Source organism: Entelurus aequoreus, linkage group LG06 (genome assembly GCF_033978785.1).
Source record: "Entelurus aequoreus isolate RoL-2023_Sb linkage group LG06, RoL_Eaeq_v1.1, whole genome shotgun sequence".
NCBI lineage: Eukaryota > Metazoa > Chordata > Actinopteri > Syngnathiformes > Syngnathidae > Entelurus > Entelurus aequoreus.
Genome location: NC_084736.1, coordinates 11,977,408 through 11,997,088, shown reverse-complemented (window position 1 = coordinate 11,997,088; position 19,681 = coordinate 11,977,408). Strand labels below are relative to the sequence as shown.

Sequence of the window (19,681 nt, the reverse complement as noted above, 5' to 3'; positions counted from 1 at the left end):
CAGGCAAATCATATGGTCTAAAAATGCATTTTTCCATCGATAACATGACATCATCACGCCAAGTACACTACCATTCAAAAGTTTGGGGTCACCCAAACAATTTTGTGGAATAGCCTTCATTTCCAAGAACAAGAACAGACTGTCGAGTTTCAGATAAAAGTTCTCTTTTTCTGGCCATTTTGAGCGTTTAATTGACCCCACAAATGTGATGCTCCAGAAACTCAATCTGCTCAAAGGAAGGTCAGCTTTGTATCTTCTGTAACGAGCTAAACTGTTTTCAGATGTGTGAACATGATTGCACAAGGGTTTTCTAATCATCAATTAGCCTTCTGAGCCAATGAGCAAACACATTGTACCATTAGAACACTGGAGTGATAGTTGCTGGAAATGGGCCTCTATACACCTATGTAGATATTGCACCAAAAACCAGACATTTGCAGCTAGAATAGTCATTTACCACATTAGCAATGTATAGAGTGTATTTCTTTAAAGTTAAGACTAGTTTAAAGTTATCTTCATTGAAAAGTACAGTGCTTTTCCTTCAAAAATAAGGACATTTCAATGTGACCCCAAACTTTTGAACGGTAGTATATATATATATATATATATATATATATATATATATATATATATATATATATATATATATATATATATATATATATATATATATATATATATATATATACAGCCCGGCCCCCAGCCAAATGTTTCTTTATTGTAATTTTGAAGAATTCATCTGAATGTGCATGAACTATTTCTGATCAAAATTGTTAGAAATCTCACATGTGAAATGTTTAAATATTAACTGCCTGTTTACTGTACTGTGCCAACTGTACTACTATATGAGTACGTGTTTTCTCTTGTTTCATTGGAAATAAAACAGCAAAGTCCATTTGGCTGTCATCTGTTTTAATTATGAGACACAATTGTTGTCAGTCATGATTTTTTTGTTCATGCTTGAAATAAGAAATTATTACTTTAAAAAAGTAGTTTTATACTTGTGAGTGTTGATGACACAGCTTTGCAACAGTTGATATTCTAGTTTCAAGCATGTTTTATTCAATATAGGTAATCAAATCTCAGCAACAAGCTGTAATATCTTACTGAGATCATTTAGGACCAAAACCCTTAAAACAAGTACAACACTAACATTAAATGTGCTTAGTGAGAAGAATTATCTTGTCAGACAGAACATAAGCAATTATCACCCTTATTTGAGATATTTCATCTTACTTAGATTTCAGTTTTTGCAGTGCAGAAGGAGCCAATATGGTTCCTTTGGTCAAGTGTGAACACCATTATTCAAACCCTGTGTGACCAAACAAGTGGACTGAGACCCCTTGCTCGTCAACCTAGGTGAGGTGCGCTTCATCCCAGATCAAACTCAGTGGCCTAGTGGTTAGAGTGTCCGCCCTGAGATCGGTAGGTCGTGAGTTCAAACCCCGGCCGGGTCATACCAAAGACTATAACAATGGGAGCCATTACCTCCCTGTTTGGCACTCAGCATCAAGGGTTGGAATTGGGGGTTAAATCACCAAAAATGATTCCCGGGCGCGGCCACCGCTGCTGCTCACTGCTCCCCTCACCTCCCAGGGGGTGATCAAGGGTGATGGGTCAAATGCAGAGAATAATTTCGCCACACCTAGTGTGTGTGTGACAATCACTGGTACTTGAACTTGAACACTACACCTACCAAAGACACGGAACAGTACTGAATCACTACTTAAAAATGTAAATAATGGATCTTTTTGTACAAAAAACAGTATCTATTTTTTCTTATGGAATTTTGTGACTTTCTACTTGAACTGACTAGTAATTGAAAATTTCAATCATATGAAATAAATCAGTGTTTCTTTAAGGGACACTGCACTTTTTTTGGAATGTTTTCTATCATTCCCACTCACTATGTAAGACAAGAACACATGTATTTCTATTTTTATGCATTATATAAATAAATGCGATCAAAAGTCTGCTTACAATGGAGCCTATGGGATATATTTTATTCAGCCAACAAAACCCTTAAAAACCTCCAAACACCTCCATTATGGTTTTATATAGATGATCTCAGTATATCTGTAATATAGTAACAGGCTTAATTATAATGACATTTAATATTTATGTATTTTGATCATTGTAAGTAGAGATGTCCGATAATGGCTTTTTTGCCGATATCCCGATATTGTCCAACTCTTAATTACCGATTCCGATATCAACCGATACCGATATATACAGTCGTGGAATTAACACATTATTATGCCTCATTTTGTTGTGATGCCCCGCTGGATGCATTAAACAATGTAACAAGGTTTTCCAAAATAAATCAACTCAAGTTATGGAAAAAAATGCCAACATGGCACTGCCATATTTATTATTGAAGTCACAAAGTGCATTATTTTTTTGAACATGCCTCAAAACAGCAGCTTGGAATTTGGGACATGCTCTCCCTGAGAGAGCATGAGGAGGTTGAGGTGGGCGGGGTTGGGGGGGGGGGGGGCGTTTGAGGTGGGGGGAGGTGTAGGGGATAGTGGGGGGTGTATATTGTAGCGTCCCGGAAGAGTTAGTGCTGCCAGGGGTTCTGGGTATTTGTTTTGTTGTGTTACGGTGCGGATGTTCTCCCGAAATGTGTTTGTCATTCTTGTTTGGTGTGGGTTCAAAGTGTGGCGCATATTTGTAACAGTGTTAAAGTTGTTTATACGGCTACCCTCATCCGAGTAGGCTTGATCAGTTCATGCTTCATTGATTGATTGATTGATTGATTGATTGAGACTTTTATTAGTAGATTGCACAGTACAGTACATATTCCGTACAATTGACCACTAAATAGTAACACCCGAATAAGTTTTTCACCTTGTTTAAGTCGGGGTCCTCGTTAATCAATTCATGGTACAAATATGTACTATGAGCATAATACAGTCATCACACAAGTTAATCATCAGAGTATGTACATTGAATTATTTACATTATTTACAATCCGGTTGGGTGGGATGTTAGGTTAGGGTTAGGGTTTGGTTGATATCAGCACTTCAGTCATCAACAATTATATCATCTGAGAAATGGACATTGTATTAGTGTAGGTCTGACTTGGTAGGATATGTACAGCGAGTAGAGAACATAGTGAGTTCAGAAAGCATAAGAACAAGTATATACATTTGATTATTTACATTTGATTATTTACATTTGATTATTTACAATCCGGGGAGGTGGGATGTGGTGGGGGGAGGGTGTTAGTCTACGGTTGTAGTTGCCTGGAGGTCTGCTCATGCTTAGATTGGTCAGATTTAGTCCGGCTTCTGGTACCAAAACCCCAAATATGTACACTCCAAAAACCAGGAGGGTGTGCCTGGGCAAGGATGGTTTTGCCCCGTCGTAGTGAGAATAACAACTGATTTGATGCAATCCTAACTGTCAAAGCCAATGATTGATTGAGTTGTAAATGGAGGTTCTGCATCTATTTTCCCTCCATGGCAGCACGTGGATGTGTCATTGCTCTGCCTCACCTGTACGGAGGAGCTTGAGTGGGAAGAAGAGGACGTGCTCTCAGTCGAACTGGACGCTGCGCTCGGAGGTGTTGAGCAACGAGGTTCCAACGTAGATAAAGCATCGGTGTTGTCGTCGTCGAATCTGTACACATCCACGCTCTTGTTTGCATCCACATCATCACCTGGAGGACAAACATCAGGCTGGGTTTTTACATCAGACTAGATTTTAAGGTTTTTTATATGTCCCGGCGAGAAATCTGCGTTCAAAGAACTCCGGCTTATTAGTGATTCCCAGAGCCCAAAAAAAGTCTGCAGGCTATAGAGCGTTTTCTATTGGGGCTCCAGTACTATGGAATGTCCTCCCGGTAACAGTTAGAGATGCTACCTCAGTAGAAGCATTTAAGTCCCATCTTAAAACTCATTTGTATACTCTAGCCTTTAAATAGACCCCCTTTTAGACCAGTTGATCTGCCGTTTCTTTTCTGCTCTGCCCCCCTCTCCCTTGTGGAAGGAGGGGCACAGGTCCGGTGGCCATGGATGAAGTGCTGGCTGTCCAGAGTCGGGACCCGGGGGTGGACCACTCGCCTGTGCATCGGTTGGGGACATCTCTGCACTGCTGACCCGTCTCCGCTCGGGATGGTCTCCTGCTGGCCCCACTACGGACTCTCACTATTATGTTAGATCCACTATGAACTGGACTCTCACTATTATGTTAGACCCACTATGGACTGGACTCTCACTATTATGTTAGATCCACTATGGACTGGACTCTCACTATTATGTTAGACCCACTATGGACTGGACTCTCACTATTATGTTAGATCCACTATGGACTGGACTCTCACTATTATGTTAGATCCACTATGGACTGGACTCTCACTATTATGTTAGACCCACTATGGACTGGACTCTCACTATTATGTTAGATCCACAATGGACTGGACTCTCACTATTATGTTAGATCCACTATGGACTGGACTCACACTATTATGTTAGACCCACTATGGACTGGACTCTCACTATTATGTTAGATCCACTATGGACTGGACTCTCACTATTATGTTAGACCCACTATAGACTGGACTCTCACTATTATGTTAGATCCACTATAGACTGGACTCTCACTATTATGTTAGATCCACTATGGACTGGACTCTCACTATTATGTTAGACCCACTATAGACTGGACTCTCACTATTATGTTAGATCCACTATAGACTGGACTCTCACTATTATGTTAGATCCACTATGGACTGGACTCTCACTATTATGTTAGATCCACTATGGACTGGACTCTCACTATTATGTTAGACCCACTATGGACTGGACTCTCACTATTATGTTAGATCCACTATGGACTGGACTCTCACTATTATGTTAGATCCACTATGGACTGGACTCACACTATTATGTTAGACCCACTATGGACTGGACTCTCACTATTATGTTAGATCCACTATGGACTGGACTCACACTATTATGTTAGATCCACTATGGACTGGACTCTCACTATTATGTTAGATCCACTATGGACTGGACTCTCACTATTATGTTAGATCCACTATGGACTGGACTCTCACTATTATGTTAGATCCACTATGGACTGGACTCTCACTATTATGTTAGATCCACTATGGACTGGACTCTCACTATTATGTTAGATCCACTATGGACTGGACTTTCACTATTATGTTAGATCCACTATGGACTGGACTCTCACTATTATGTTAGATCCACTATGGACTGGACTCTCACTATTATGTTAGATCCACTATGGACTGGACTTTCACAATATTATGCTAGATCCACTATGGACTGGACTCTCACTATTATGTTAGATCCACTATGGACTGGACTCTCACTATTATGTTAGATCCACTATGGACTGGACTCTCACTATTATGTTAGATCCACTATGGACTGGACTTTCACAATATTATGCTAGATCCACTATGGACTGGACTCTCACTATTATGTTAGATCCACTATGGACTGGACTCTCACTATTATGTTAGATCCACTATGGACTGGACTCTCACTATTATGTTAGATCCACTATGGACTGGACTTTCACAATATTATGCTAGACCCACTTGACGTCCATTGCATCCGGTCTCCCTTAGAGAGGGGGGGGGGGGGGGGGGGGGGGTCACCCACATCTGCGGTCCTCTCCAAGGTTTCTTAGTCATTCTCATTGACATCCCACTGGGTTGTGAGTTTTTCCTTGCCCTTATGTGGGATCTGAACCTAAGATGTCGTTGTGGCTTGTGCAGCCCTTTGAGACACTTGTGATTTAGGGCTATATAAATAAACATTGATTGATTGATTGATTGAACACCAGGTAGTTTGTCTTGTTTTGCATTGAAAAAGGATTTTGTCTATTTAATAATTGTTTGGTTGCCTTCCTCCGATTGCTCTCTCTCTCCCACGAGCTTGAAGAAAACAACAATAAAGATAAGAAACAGGAAGGAATGTGGAATATTCTTCTATTTTTGTATCGCTGCAACTTGGGCCCAAGTGTCCTGGCCAGATGGGGTTTATGTTTTTGTCATTATCAGCAGCACACATAAATAACTTTTACGTGAGGCCAAAGACGAACTTCACATTTGCTCTCCAAAATGAATGCCTGACCCACGCTAACACAACTGAGGCACATGAGAGTGTCATCTAAAAGTGCATCTAGTATACCCTTATTTATTTCTTCAGCACCCCCGTCCACAGGCAGGATGTTCTTCTCCACCAGCTCCATGGGCCCGGGTCTGACAGCTATCTTGTCGTTGAGGTCGTCTGCCAGTCGGGCCCTCTTCAGCTTCATCTGGGTGGCCTGCAAGGAAGCTTCTGCCTCGGTCTCTGGTAAAAGGGAACAAGCTTCAGCCTTATTTAGTTGCTTGAAAGACCTGTGTGAAGTTGGTCCCCCTTATCATTGCACATATTAAAATAACTGCCATTCGTTTGTTGCTGGAAACATTTTTGTTTGTGTTGTTGCGGTTTTTGAATTATTCTAAAATACACACTGCAAAAAGTCAGTGTTCAAAAACAAGAAAAAAAATACAAAAATGAGGGGTGTTTTATTTGAACTAAGCTAAATTATCTGCCAATAGAACAAGAACATTTGGCTTGTCAATACTTTCCAAAACAAGTAAAATTAGCTAACCTCAACGGACCCAAAAATAGATTAAAATAAGTATATTCTCACTAATAACAAGTGCACTTTTCTTGGTAGGAAAAAAAAAGAACTTTTTGCTCAATATGTTGAAAAATATTCTTAAATGAAGTAAATGCTAGTGCCATTATCTTGACATAATGATATGCACTCGGCATTACATTTCTTGAAACCAGCAAACTTATACTAAAAACTAGTTTATTGTTCTTAATGGAAAGGCAACAAGGCAACCGCTTGTTACTCTCGGGGTCTACTAGCCGCTCAGGCAAATCATATTGTCTAAAAATGCATTTTTCCATCGACAACATGACATCATCACGCCAAGTGCGTGCTCTTTCAGTCAATTAGTGTGCATATATACAGCCCGGCCCCCGGCCAAATTGTAATTAAATTGTCATTTTGAAGAATTGATCTGAATGTGCATGAACTATTTCTGTTCAAAATTGTTTGAAATGTTAAATGTTTAAATATTAACTGTCAGTTTACTGTACTGTGCCAACTGTACTACTATATGAGTACGTGTTTTCTATTGTTTCATTGAAAATAGAACAGCAAAGTCCATTTGGCTGTCATCTGTTTTAATTATGAGACACAATTGTGTCAGAGTCATGATTAGTTTTCATGCTTGAAATAAGAAATGATTACTTTAAAAAAGTAGTTTTATACTTGTGAGTGTTGATGACACAGCTTTGCAACAGTTGATATTCTAGTTTCAAGCATGTTTTATTCAATATAGGTCATCAAATCTCAGCAACAAGATGTAATATCTTACTGAGATCATTTAGTACCAAAACACTAAAACAAGTAAAACACTCTAACATAAAATCTGCTTAGTGAGAAGAATGATCTTATCAGACAGAAAATAAGCAAACATCACCCTTATTTGAGATATTTCATCTTACTTAGATTTTAGTTTTTGCAGTGTACTTTCTGACTCGTAACGTCCGTTTTGTTAAAGTTATCCCAAACTTGTCCTTATTCGTTTGTGCTGCAATTTGTTTGTCTATTGTAGTTTTTATGTTAATATCCATAACCAAGCCCCCCCACCTTGCCAAAATCTCCCCAAAGTTGTCCCATACCTGTAAATAAGATGTAAATACCAGCTTAATACCAATTCATGATATTTGCACTTTGGACTTCTGTACAGTATAATTTGTGAATCTGCTTAACTTGATGTGGTGGTGGCGACAAACAAACAAACAAAAAAAAACAGCCTTCCATGTTTTTGGACTGGAATTCTTAATCATGCGAAATATTGTGCTGTTTTTTTTTCTCATTTTCATTCTCTGCAAAAATGTTTGTTGTCTTTTGTAGTTTTTATTTGAACATTTCACAGTTGTCATGTTATTAACATTTAATTAGTCATAACCAGACCCAATTTTGTCAAAATCTCCGATAATGACTTTTTTGCCGATATCCGATATTGTCCAACTCTTAATTACCGATTCCGATATCAACCGATACCGATATATACAGTCGTGGAATGAACGCATTATTATGCCTAATTTTGTTGTGATGCCCCGCTGGATGCATTAAATTGGTGATAGTGGGGGGTGTATATTGTAGCGTCCCGGAAGAGTTAGTGCTGCAAGGGGTTCTGGGCATTTGTTCTGTTGTGTTTATGTTGTGTTACGGTGCGGATGTTCTCCCGAAATGTGTTTGTCATTCTTGTTTGGTGTGGGTTCACAGTGTGGCGCATATTTGTAACAGTGTTAAAGTTGTTTATACGTCAGTGTTTCCCACACATTCATTTATTTGTGGCGGCCCGCCACGAAAGAATTACGTCCGCCACAAATAAAAAAATAAAAAAATAAAAATAATTGTTTTTATTTTATTTTTTATTTATTTTTTGTCCTGTCCAGCTTCTCAGGCAAATCATATAGTTGATGTAGATGCCCATATAGGCTGTTCAGATTTACTTTACAAAAGAGAAGTGTAGGATACTTCTCTTGTTGCCTTATTTGTATTTGACTTTATTAAATGTATTTATATTAGAAACCCAACATGTGTATATAACAAAGGGTGCAAAGTCTGCAGGCAGTAGGAAACACATGGTTAAGTGTAGGGAGTAAAACTGATGGCAGTCTAAAGTTCAAGATTTTTGGAGCTCTTTGTTCAGTGGATCAGATGTTTGATGAAGCTTTGTGTCTATCTACCACCACTACTGTTTTCTGTTTATTTGTTACTGACTGTGGCAGGACACCTCTGCCTCTGTTTCACTTTATGTTGCTGGTAAATAATATGGTTGTAGTAGTAGGCTAAAGTTCAATTATTTAGTATGCACTAATTAAAGGGGCAGAGCTCTGAGACATTTTAGCGTTTATATTTTATAAGATATATTTTTTGTAAGAACCACAATTATTAAATATATTTCAGTGAATAACTTATTGTTCAAATCTGTATATAAATATGTACATAAAGTGTTGTAATTATATTGTAAAATGGATGGACGGATGGATGGACGTTTAAAACAAAACTGTTATTATTAATTAGTAAGTATACATTTTTTGAGCCTTTTTAGAGAAAATCAAATCATTGTAGTAAATTATGCAAATTACTTGATGATGTCATGGTGACCACGCCCCCACCGCCACAGGTATCTTGGCAGTTTATGGGAAACACTGTACGGCCACCCTCAGTGTGACCTGTATGGCTGTTGATGAAGTATGCCTTGCTATCACTTGTGTGTGTGTGTGTGTGTAAAAGCCGCATATATTATGCGAGTGGGCCGGCACGCTGTTTGTATGGAGGAAAAGTGGACGTGACGGCAGGTTGTAGAGGACGCTAAAGGCATTGCCTTTAAGGCACGCCCCCAATATTGTTGTCCGGGTGGAAATTGGGAGAAATTCGGGAGAATGGTTGCCCCGGGAGATTTTCGGGAGGGGCACTATGGTTTTTTATGTAATGGGATGTGTTATGAATAATAAAACATTAATAACATAATAGTTAGACAACAAAAATTTGCAGCACAAATGTACCACAAAGAAATTGGACAAGTTTGGAGCGGTTTTGACAAAATGGGGCTGGTTATGAATAATATAAAACTACACAAGTCAGACAAAAAATGTTTGCAACACAAACGTAACACAAACGAACGAGACAAGTTAGGGGAGATTTTTACAAGCTAGTCAAAACATTTATTTTGGAATAACTTCAAAAAAAGTAACGGCTGTTGCGGCACAAACGTAGCACGAACAAATGGCAGTGTTATTTTCACATTTGCCGACTTCACACAGGTGCAGCATGCTGGCATGAGAAGGCAGAGGAGGGCCGGCTTACCTTGTAAGATGTGCATACGGACCAGCTCGGAGCGTGCGGGTCTGCTGCACAGTTTGTGTTTCAGGAGGTTTCCTGTCTGATAGATGGAACAAAATGTTAGCAAAGAGGAAAGACATCGACACGGACAAGCTCGAGGGCGCTCCAGGTCTTACTTACCCTGGCTCTCTCCAAGGTGCGAATACGCTCATGGAAGGCAGCGGGTGTTTTCAGAGCTGAAGGAGATGGAATCAGTGCTCAGTTTTAAAGCAGTGAATTTCTACTGATGGCCATAAGATGAAGTACACCTGCATGGTCTATTGACATCCAATACTAACTTTAAGTGTGTGTACATTGTCAAATCAGTGATTCCCTGCTGACTTCATAGCTCTTCATAATACACCGACTGGTCTCCCAGAGAATTATAAGACGTAGCAAGAAAGATTAGCATTGCCAACTTAGCAAGACCCCTGTCTTGGCAATATTGGTTATGATTAGAGATCGGACTGCAGATATTATCGGCCGATAAATGCTTTAAAATGTAATATCGGAAATTATCGCTATCGGTTTCAAAATGATCGGTATCGGTCTCAAAAAGTAAAATGTATGACTTTTTAAAACGTCGCTGTGTACACGGACGTAGGGAGAAGTACAGAGCGCCAATAAACCTTAAAGGCACTGCCTTTGCGTGCTGGCCCAGTCACGTAATATCTACAGCTTTTCACACACACAAGTGAATGCACGCATACTTGGTCAACAGCCATACAGGTCACACTGAGGGTGACCGTATAAACAACTTTAACACTGTTACAAATATGCGCCACACTGTGAACCCACACCAATCAAGAATGACAAACACATTTCGGGAGAACATCCGCACCGTAACACAACATAAACACAACAGGACAATTACCCAGAACCCCTTGCAGCACTAACTCTTCTGGGACGTTACAATATACGCTACCCCCAACCCCGCCCACCTCAACCTCCTCATGCTCTCTCAGGGAGAGCATGTCCCAAATTCCAAGCTGCTGTTTTGAAGCATGTTAAAAAAAATAAAGCACTTTGTGACTTCAATAATAAATATGGCAGTGCCATGTTGGCATTTTTTTCCATAACTTGAGTTGATTTATTTTGGAAAACCTTGTTACATTGTTTAATGCATCCAGCGGGGCATCACAACAAAATTAGGCATAATAATGTGTTAATTCCACGACTGTAAATATCGGTATCGGTTGATATCGGAATCGGTAATTAATAGTTGGACAATATCGGAATATCGGATATCGGTAAAAAAAGCCATTATCGGACATCTCTACTTATTACATATGTCTAGCTTGTGTGCTATTGTGTGCTCAGCTGTAGAGCTCAGCTATTGCCATGTTTACCTTTTATAAATGACTTCACAAAAATACAAAAACCTTGTGTGTTTATTGGAGGACATTTAGATGTTAACTGCTTGTCCAGTTATGCACAAGTAAACACGTTGCTTGACTGCTTTTATCGGAGCTTATATTGGAGATTTTAGATGTTTTTTTTGTTGTTGCTGGTATCGGTCAATTATGTCAATATCACGCCAACCCAGTGCAAAGTAGCAAAACAGGGATATACTGTGTTTGTATTAAAGTAAAGGCAATGTTAAGGCTTTCTGCTCCGCCGCTCCCAGTCTGTGGAACGCTCTCCCTGACCACCTGAGGGCACCACAGACTGTGGATGCTTTTAAAAAAGGCTTGAAAACCCTTCTTTTAAAAAAAATATTTTTTTAGATGTATGCATACTAGTTTTAGCTATTTGGCTGTTCTAGTTTTTATTTTTATTATTTTTTTATTATATATATTTTCTTTTTAAATACACTGTAGCACTTTGAGGTTGTTTACTCAATGTAAAGTGCTTTTTACAAATAAAATCTATTATTATTTTTATAAGGCAGTGTTAGAAATACAGTAACATGCAACATATAACTGTGCAACTTCGTAACAATACACATCTGCATTAACAAAAATGTTTACTACACTGTTTGTGGTTTAGAGAGGTATTTTTATGTAAAATGAAAACTATTTACGCAGGAATATTGCAGCAACTTAGGCCACATGCACTGTGAAGGCATTAATATTGACTAAAATCATGCTCAAGTTCAGTGAGGGAATTGAGACTCCATTACTGCACTGGGGTTGACGCTTCTGACCTATCGCAGTGGCGTTTAGCTAGTAAAAAAAACTGCAAAACAAATAAAAAGATGACAGTTTCATAAAATAACTCATTCATTCACATGGAAAAGAGGTCCAACTTTGAATGTTTCCCAAATATCCCGTCTAAACTTTCCATGGAAAGTTTCCAGAAATGTCCAAACCCTTTGCAACACAAGAACTTTATTATTTTTGTAAAGGCGTCATGTTACGTTTTGTAGGTCTTTATACAGTCTTTGGCTTTAAAAGAGAGCTGCACTTTTTTTGGAATTTTGCCCATCATTCACCATAAGACAAGAACACATATGTATTTTTTTCGTATTTTTATTTATGTGTTAGAATGCATTAAACACAGTACAGGGCAAAAGTTTGGACACACCTTCTCATTTCAATGCGTTTTCTTTATTTTCATGACTATTTACATTGTAGGTTGTCACTGAAGGCATCAAAACTATGACACCTGTGAAGTGAAAACCATTTCAGGTGACTACACTGCAAAAAGTCAGTGTTCAAAAACAAGAGAAAAAAATACAAAAGTTAGGGGTATTTTATTTGAACTAAGCAAAATTATCTGCCAATAGAACAAGAAAATTTGGCTTGTCAAGACTTTCCAAAACAAGTAAAATCAGCTAACCTCAATGAACCCAAAAATACCTTTAAATAAGTATCTTCTCACTAATAACAAGTGCACTTTTCTTGATAGAAAAAACAAATATGAGACCTTTTTTCTCAATATGTTGAAAAATATTCTTAAATTAAGTAAATGCTAGTGCCATTATCTTGACATAATGATATTAAGAATTGATCTGAATGTGCATGAACTATTTCTGTTCAAAATTGTTTGAAATGTTAAATGTTTAAATATTAACTGTCAGTTTACTGTACTGTGCCAACTGTACTACTATATGAGTACGTATTTTCTATTGTATTAAATAGGCTTTACTTTGCATTTTAATTAACGTGGGATTATTTTTTGTATTTAGAAATAATAGTACCAACTTTCTTTTTTTTTTTTTTTTTCTCCAACATTTGTGGCACTGGCGTGGCGCCCCCTGATGGACGGCGCCCTTAGCATTTGCCTATACGGCCTATGCCACGGGCCGGCCCTGGATCAAACTGTCAATAGATGGAATTGATATCGAAAGGGTTTCTGAACTTAGATTTTTAGGAGTGATACTGGATGACGGTCTGACATGGAAATCTCATATTGCACATGTACGGAAAAAGATGTCTAAGAGTATTTTTATATTAAATAAGGTAAAATATGTGTTAGATTATAGGGCAATGCGTATATTGTATTGTGCACTTATATTGCCATATATCAGCTACTGTGTGGAAGTGTGGGGGAACACATATAGGAGTAACATAAAGGCATTGTATCAACTACAGAAAAGAGCTATAAGGATTATTCATAAAGTAGATTACTTAGAACACACTAACATATTATTCATTAATTTGGGTTTATTGAAATTACAGGAGCTAGTAAAGTTACAGACATTATGTGTCATGTTTAAGGCTAAAAGTCAAACATTACCAGCAAATTTACAAAAAATGTTTGTCATCACTTCTGAGAATGAAGAGCATAGAAGAAAAGGTCATTTCCAACATCAGTATTCAAGGACAACTTTAAAGGCCTACTGAAAGCCACTACTACCGACCACGCAGTCTGATAGTTTATATATCAATGATGAAATCTTAACATTGCAACACATGCCAATACGTCCGGGTTAACTTATAAAGTGACATTTTAAATTTCCCGCGAAACTTCCGGTTGAAAACGTCTATGTATGATGACGTATGCGCGTGACGTCAATGGTTGAAACGGAAGTATTCGGACACATTGTATCCAATACAAAAAGCTCGGTTTTCATCGCAAAATTCCACAGTATTCTGGACATCTGTGTTGGTGAATCTTTTGCAATTTGTTTAATGAACAATGAAGACTGCAAAGAAGAAAGCTGTAGGTGGGATCGGTGTATTAGAGGCTGGCTGCAGCAACACAACCAGGAGGACTTTCTGACTTGGATAGCAGACGCGCTATCGATGATCGGGTGAAGTCCTTCGTTGCTCCGTCGATCGCTGGAACGCAGGTGAGCACGGGTGTTGATGAGCAGATGAGGGCTGGCTGGCGTAGGTGGATAGCTAATGTTTTTAGCATAGCTCTGTGAGGTCCCGTTGCTAAGTTAGCTTCAATGGCGTCGTTAGCAACAGCATTGTTAAGCTTCGCCAGGCTGGAAAGCATTAACCGTGTAGTTACATGTCCATGGTTTAATAGTATTGTTGATTTTCTGTCTATCCTTCCTGTCAGGGGCTTATTTCTTTTGTTTCTATCTGCAGTTAAGCCCGATGCTATCACGTTAGCTCCAAGGCTAAAGTGCTTCGCCGATGTATTGTCGTGGAGATAAAAGTCACTGTGAATGTCCATTTCGCGTTCTCGACTCTCATTTTCAAGAGGATATAGTATCCGAGGTGGTTTAAAATACAAATCCGTGATCCACAATAGAAAAAGGAGAAAGTGTGGAATCCAATGAGCCAGCTTGTACCTAAGTTACGGTCAGAGCGAAAAAAGATACGTCCTGCACTGCACTCTAGTCCTTCACTCTCACGTTCCTCATCCACAAATCTTTCATCCTGGCTCAAATTAATGGGGTAATCGTCATGTTCTCGGTCCGAATCGCTCTCGCTGCTGGTGTAAACAATGGGGAAATGTGAGGAGCCTTTCAACCTGCGACGTCACGCTACTTCCGGTACAGGCCAGGCTTTTTTTTTTTTATCAGCGACCAAAAGTTGCGAACTTTATCGTCGATGTTCAATCAATCAATCAATCAATCAATGTTTATTTATATAGCCCTAAATCACAAGTGTCTCAAAGGGCTGTACAAGCCACAACGACATCCTCGGTACAGAGCCCACATACGGGCAAGGAAAACTCACCCCAGTGGGACGTCGATGTGAATGACTATGAGAAACCTTGGAGAGGACCGCATATGTGGGTAACCCCCCACCCCCCTCTAGGGGAGACCGAAAGCAATGGATGTCGAGTGGGTCTGACATGTTCTCTACTAAATCCTTTTAGCAAAAATATGGCAATATCGCGAAATGATCAAGTATGACACATAGAATGGATCTGCTATCCCCGTTTAAATAAAAAAATGTCATTTCAGTAGGCCTTTAAAACAAATGTGTATATCAGTGGTGGGGGTTAAACTATGGAGTTCTCTTTACAATGAGATAAAAGATTGTAAAAATATATTCCAATTGAAAAAGATATATAAAGACAGAACAATAAAATCATATGGACAGCCATAAGTGTTTACATTTTGCTTTATATTTATTATTTTACTTATTTTTTGCCTGGTTTTGTATTTGTTTTGTATCATTCCGTGAGGTGTATATTCCTTTTTTTGTTTTTTTGTTCGGTTTGTACTTCATGAAGTTTTGCACTTGTGTTTTTGTGTGTGTTTTTTTGTTTGTTTTCGTTATATTTGGATGTAATTGTTGGTTTATATATCATTAAAGGCCTACTGAAATGAATTTTTTTCATTTAAACGGGGATAGCAGATCCATTCTATGTGTCATACTTGATCATTTCGCGATATTGCCATATTTTTGCTGAAAGGATTTAGTAGAGAACAACGACGATAAAGTTTGCAACTTTTGGTCGCTGATAAAAAAAAAGCCTTGCCTGTACCGGAAGTAGCGTGACGTCACAGGTTGAAGGGCTCCTCACATTTTCCTATTGTTTACACCAGCAGCGAGAGCGATTCGGACCGAGAAAACGACAATTACCCCATTAATTTGAGCCAGGATGAAAGATTTGTGGATGAGGAAAGTGAGAGTGAAGGACTAAAGTGCAGTGCAGGACGTATCTTTTTTCGCTTTGACCGTAACTTAGGTACAAGCTGGCTCATTGGATTCCACACTTTCTCCTTTTTCTATTGTGGATCACGGATTTGTATTTTAAACCACCTCGGATACAATATCCTGTTGAAAATGAGAGTCGAGAACGCGAAATGGACATTCACAGTGACTTTTATCTTCACGACAATACATCGGCGAAGCTCTTTAGCTACTGAGCTAACGTGATAGCATCGGGCTCAAATGCAGATAGAAACAAAATAAATAAACCCCTGACTGGAAGGATAGACAGAAGATCAACAATACTATTAAACCATGGACATGTAAATACACGGTTAATAATTTCCAGCTTGGCGAAGCTTAACAATGCTGTTGCTAACGACGCCATTGATGCTAACTTAGCTACGGGACGGCGGCGGGCGTTGTAGCTTTCGACGACACCCCGGCCGCCATCAGAGTCGGCAAGAAACATATTTCCCCAAAGTTACGTACGTGACATGCACATAGCGACACGCACGTACGGGCAAGTGATCAAATGTTTGGAAGCCAAAGCTGTACTCACGGTAGCGCGTCTGCTATCCACCTCAAAGTCCTCCTGGTTGTGTTGCTGTAGTCCGCCGCTAATACACCGATCGCACCTATAGCTTTCTTCTTTGTTGTCTCCATTGTTCATTAAACAAATTGCAAAAGATTCACCAACACAGATGTCCAGAATACTGTGGAATTTTGGGATGAAAACAGAGCTTTTTTGTATTGGATTCAACGGGTCCCAATACGTCCGTATCAACCATTGACGTCACGCGCATACGTCATCATATCTAGACATTTTCAACCGGAAGTGTGGCGGGAAATTTAAAATGTCACTTTATAAGTGAACCCGGCCGTATTGGCATGTGTTGCAATGTTAAGATTTCATCATTGATATATAAACTATCAGACTGCGTGGTCGGTAGTAGTGGCTTTCAGTAGGCCTTTAAGCAGAGATTGCATTTATCTAAGTAAAACAAGAACAGAGTCATCCTGGCTGGTTGGAGTCATCTCCGCTATGACCAACACTGTTTGCTTGAAGGACTATCGTCCTTGGTTGTCAGAGGAAAACTATCATCACAAAGCCGGCATTGCATTCCTAGCATGCAGGATGGATACATGTAGGAGGGCTTTAATTGAGAATGGCCTGGGGGAGTGTGTGTGTGTGTGTGTGTGTGTGTGTGTGTGTGTGTGTGTGTGTGTGTGTGTGTGTGTGTGTGTGTGTGTGTGTGAGAACAACATGCTCGGCCAGGACGCTTACGGGGTGACTGACCCCCACTGAAGGCCCAGGCTGTGACTCATGAAGCCATGTGGAGACAGGGAGGAACTGACTGACGACACATAAAATGACTTGGTCTTTGTTTTATCTTTGCAGCTTTTATCTTGCCAGCATGACTCTCTTCCAGAGTAAATCTTCCCCCTGTTTATTACACACACGACACTCACTAAACCCGGACGAGCTAACATTAAGAGTGTTGTTATTGGAATACTACATTGTGGCACGACTAACTTACAGCGTTCGTGACCATTAAAGTGTGTTGGGAAAAGTGACTCCTTAGATAAGTTAGGGTTGGAAACGCCAACTTCATAAACATGTGCTGCCCCCTAGTGTTTTGGAATGGTTTCATACAAGGAACACGTTTCTATACAAACAAGCATGAGCTTGAGTTTTTAAGTAAATATTTAACTCTTAGAAGTACGGGTGTAACGGTACGTGTAGTTGTATTGAACCGTTTCGGTACCGGGGTTCCGGTTCGGTTCGGAGGTGTACCGAACGAGTTTCCACACGGACATATTAAGTAGCGTAACGCACGTTGTGTAAACAATGCACACCGAGGCACAACACACGGCATGCTAGCAGCTAACTGACCATATGTCCTCTTTTCACCGGACATGTCCTCTTTTGCGGAGCTGTCAGGGCGGACTTTCTTAAATGCCTCAAATGTCCGGCATTTTGAGTGAGGGTTGCGTGTATTTTCAATGTACGTTCAGGGTTAAGAAGGGGTTGAAAACAAAACAAATTGTGCGAGCAGCAGCATTGGTGAGGGAGGGGCAGAGACAGAGAGAGTGAGAGAGCTATGATGAACGCGCATGCGTCGCCAGGCTCTGATTTTTATCCATAGATTTATCAGATTTAATTTTTTATTATCTATACAAGGGGTGTCAAAAGTGTGCCCCGGAGGCCATTTGCGGCCCACAGCTAATGTTTTAAAGGCCCACGGCACATTCTAAAAATACTATAACAAAAACATAACAAAAGTGAAATAAAAAAGCTTAAAGGTTAAATGTAATTTAGAAAAAGTTGCAATGTTGACTGATAAAACAAAACTGTTTTTTTTTCTTTCACACTGTCATTGCTCAATACATAATATTGAATCAAAATCAATGTTATTATGAATTATTGACCAATCCAAGGTTCCCATTACTTCACATCAAATATTCCACTAAGAAAAATATTTTGGTGGAAGATTGTGAAAATCTGGTAAATAAATAACCCAAAAATGTATATTTTGTTGTTTTCATACTGTACTGAAAATGAACCGAACCGTGACCTCTAAACCGAGGTACGTACCGAACCAAAATTTTTGTGTACCGTTACACCCCTACTTAGAAGTCTTTGTGTTTGCAGACGCGGAAAACAGGTGATGAGGCAGCCTTCTGAAAGTTGAGACATTTTAAAATGTATTTAGCCTTTATTTAACCAGGTAAAAATCCCATTGAGATCAAAGATGTCTTTTCCAAAAGAGACCTGGCCAAGAGGGCAGCAGCAAGGTTACATTAAAAACAGTAAACAACACATAAAACATCCAATTTACGACATTTAAGGCCTACTGAAACCCACGACTACCGACCCCGCAGTCTGATAATTTATATATCAATGATGAAATTAGATTAGTAAAGTGCAATTGTAAAATTCCCGCAAAATATTCTGCTGAAAACGTCTCGGTATGACGACGTTTGCGCGTGACGTCACAGATTGTGCGGACATATTGGGACAGCATTGTGGCCAGCTATTAAGTCGTCTGTTTTCATCACAAAATTCCACAGTATTCTGGACATCAGTGTTGGTGAATCTTTTGCAATTTGTTTAATGAACAATGAAGACAGCAAAGAAGAAAGTTGTAGGTGGGATCGGTGTATTAGCGGCTGGCTGCAGCAACACAACCAGGAGGACTTTGAGTTGGATAGCAGACGCGCTATCGTGAGTACGCAGCTTTGGCTTCCAAACATTTGATCGCTTGCCCGTACGTGCGTGCCGCTATGTGCATGTCACGTACGTAACTTTGGGGAAATATATGTGCTGTATGAACTTTACGGAGGTGAACGGTACTTTGGGCTGTAGGATTGAGGGTGTTGTGCGGGTGTTTGATTTGTATTGGCGGGTTATGTGGACGGGAGGGGGGAGTTGTTTGTTATGCGGGATTAATTTGTGGCCTTTTAAATATAAGCCTGGTTGTGTTGTGGCTAATAGAGTATATATATGTCTTGTGTTTATTTACTGTTTTAGTCATTCCCAGCTGAATATCAGGTCCCACCCGCCTCTCACAGCATCTTCCCTATCTGAATCGCTTCCACTGCCCTCTAATCCTTCACTCTCACTTTCCTCATCCACAAATCTTTCATCCTCGCTCAAATTAATGGGGAAATCGTCGCTTTCTCGGTCCGAATCGCTCTCGCTGCTGGTGGCCATGATTGTAAACAATGTGCAG

General features: G+C 39.5%; 1 protein-coding gene across 1 annotated transcript in view; it reads right to left on the bottom strand.

Moving 5' to 3' along the window:
* Window positions 1-19,681, bottom strand: part of mrtfbb (myocardin related transcription factor Bb) — a 230,500-nt gene that overhangs the window by 12,149 nt on the left and 198,670 nt on the right. Inside the window, exons 6-9 of the mRNA XM_062049993.1 lie at window positions 10,081-10,136; window positions 9,925-10,000; window positions 6,171-6,332; window positions 3,501-3,664 (exon numbers count right to left, since the gene is read on the bottom strand). Of these exons, the coding sequence (XP_061905977.1) occupies window positions 3,501-3,664; window positions 6,171-6,332; window positions 9,925-10,000; window positions 10,081-10,136 (458 nt within the window). The remainder of the gene's footprint in view (window positions 1-3,500; window positions 3,665-6,170; window positions 6,333-9,924; window positions 10,001-10,080; window positions 10,137-19,681) is intronic.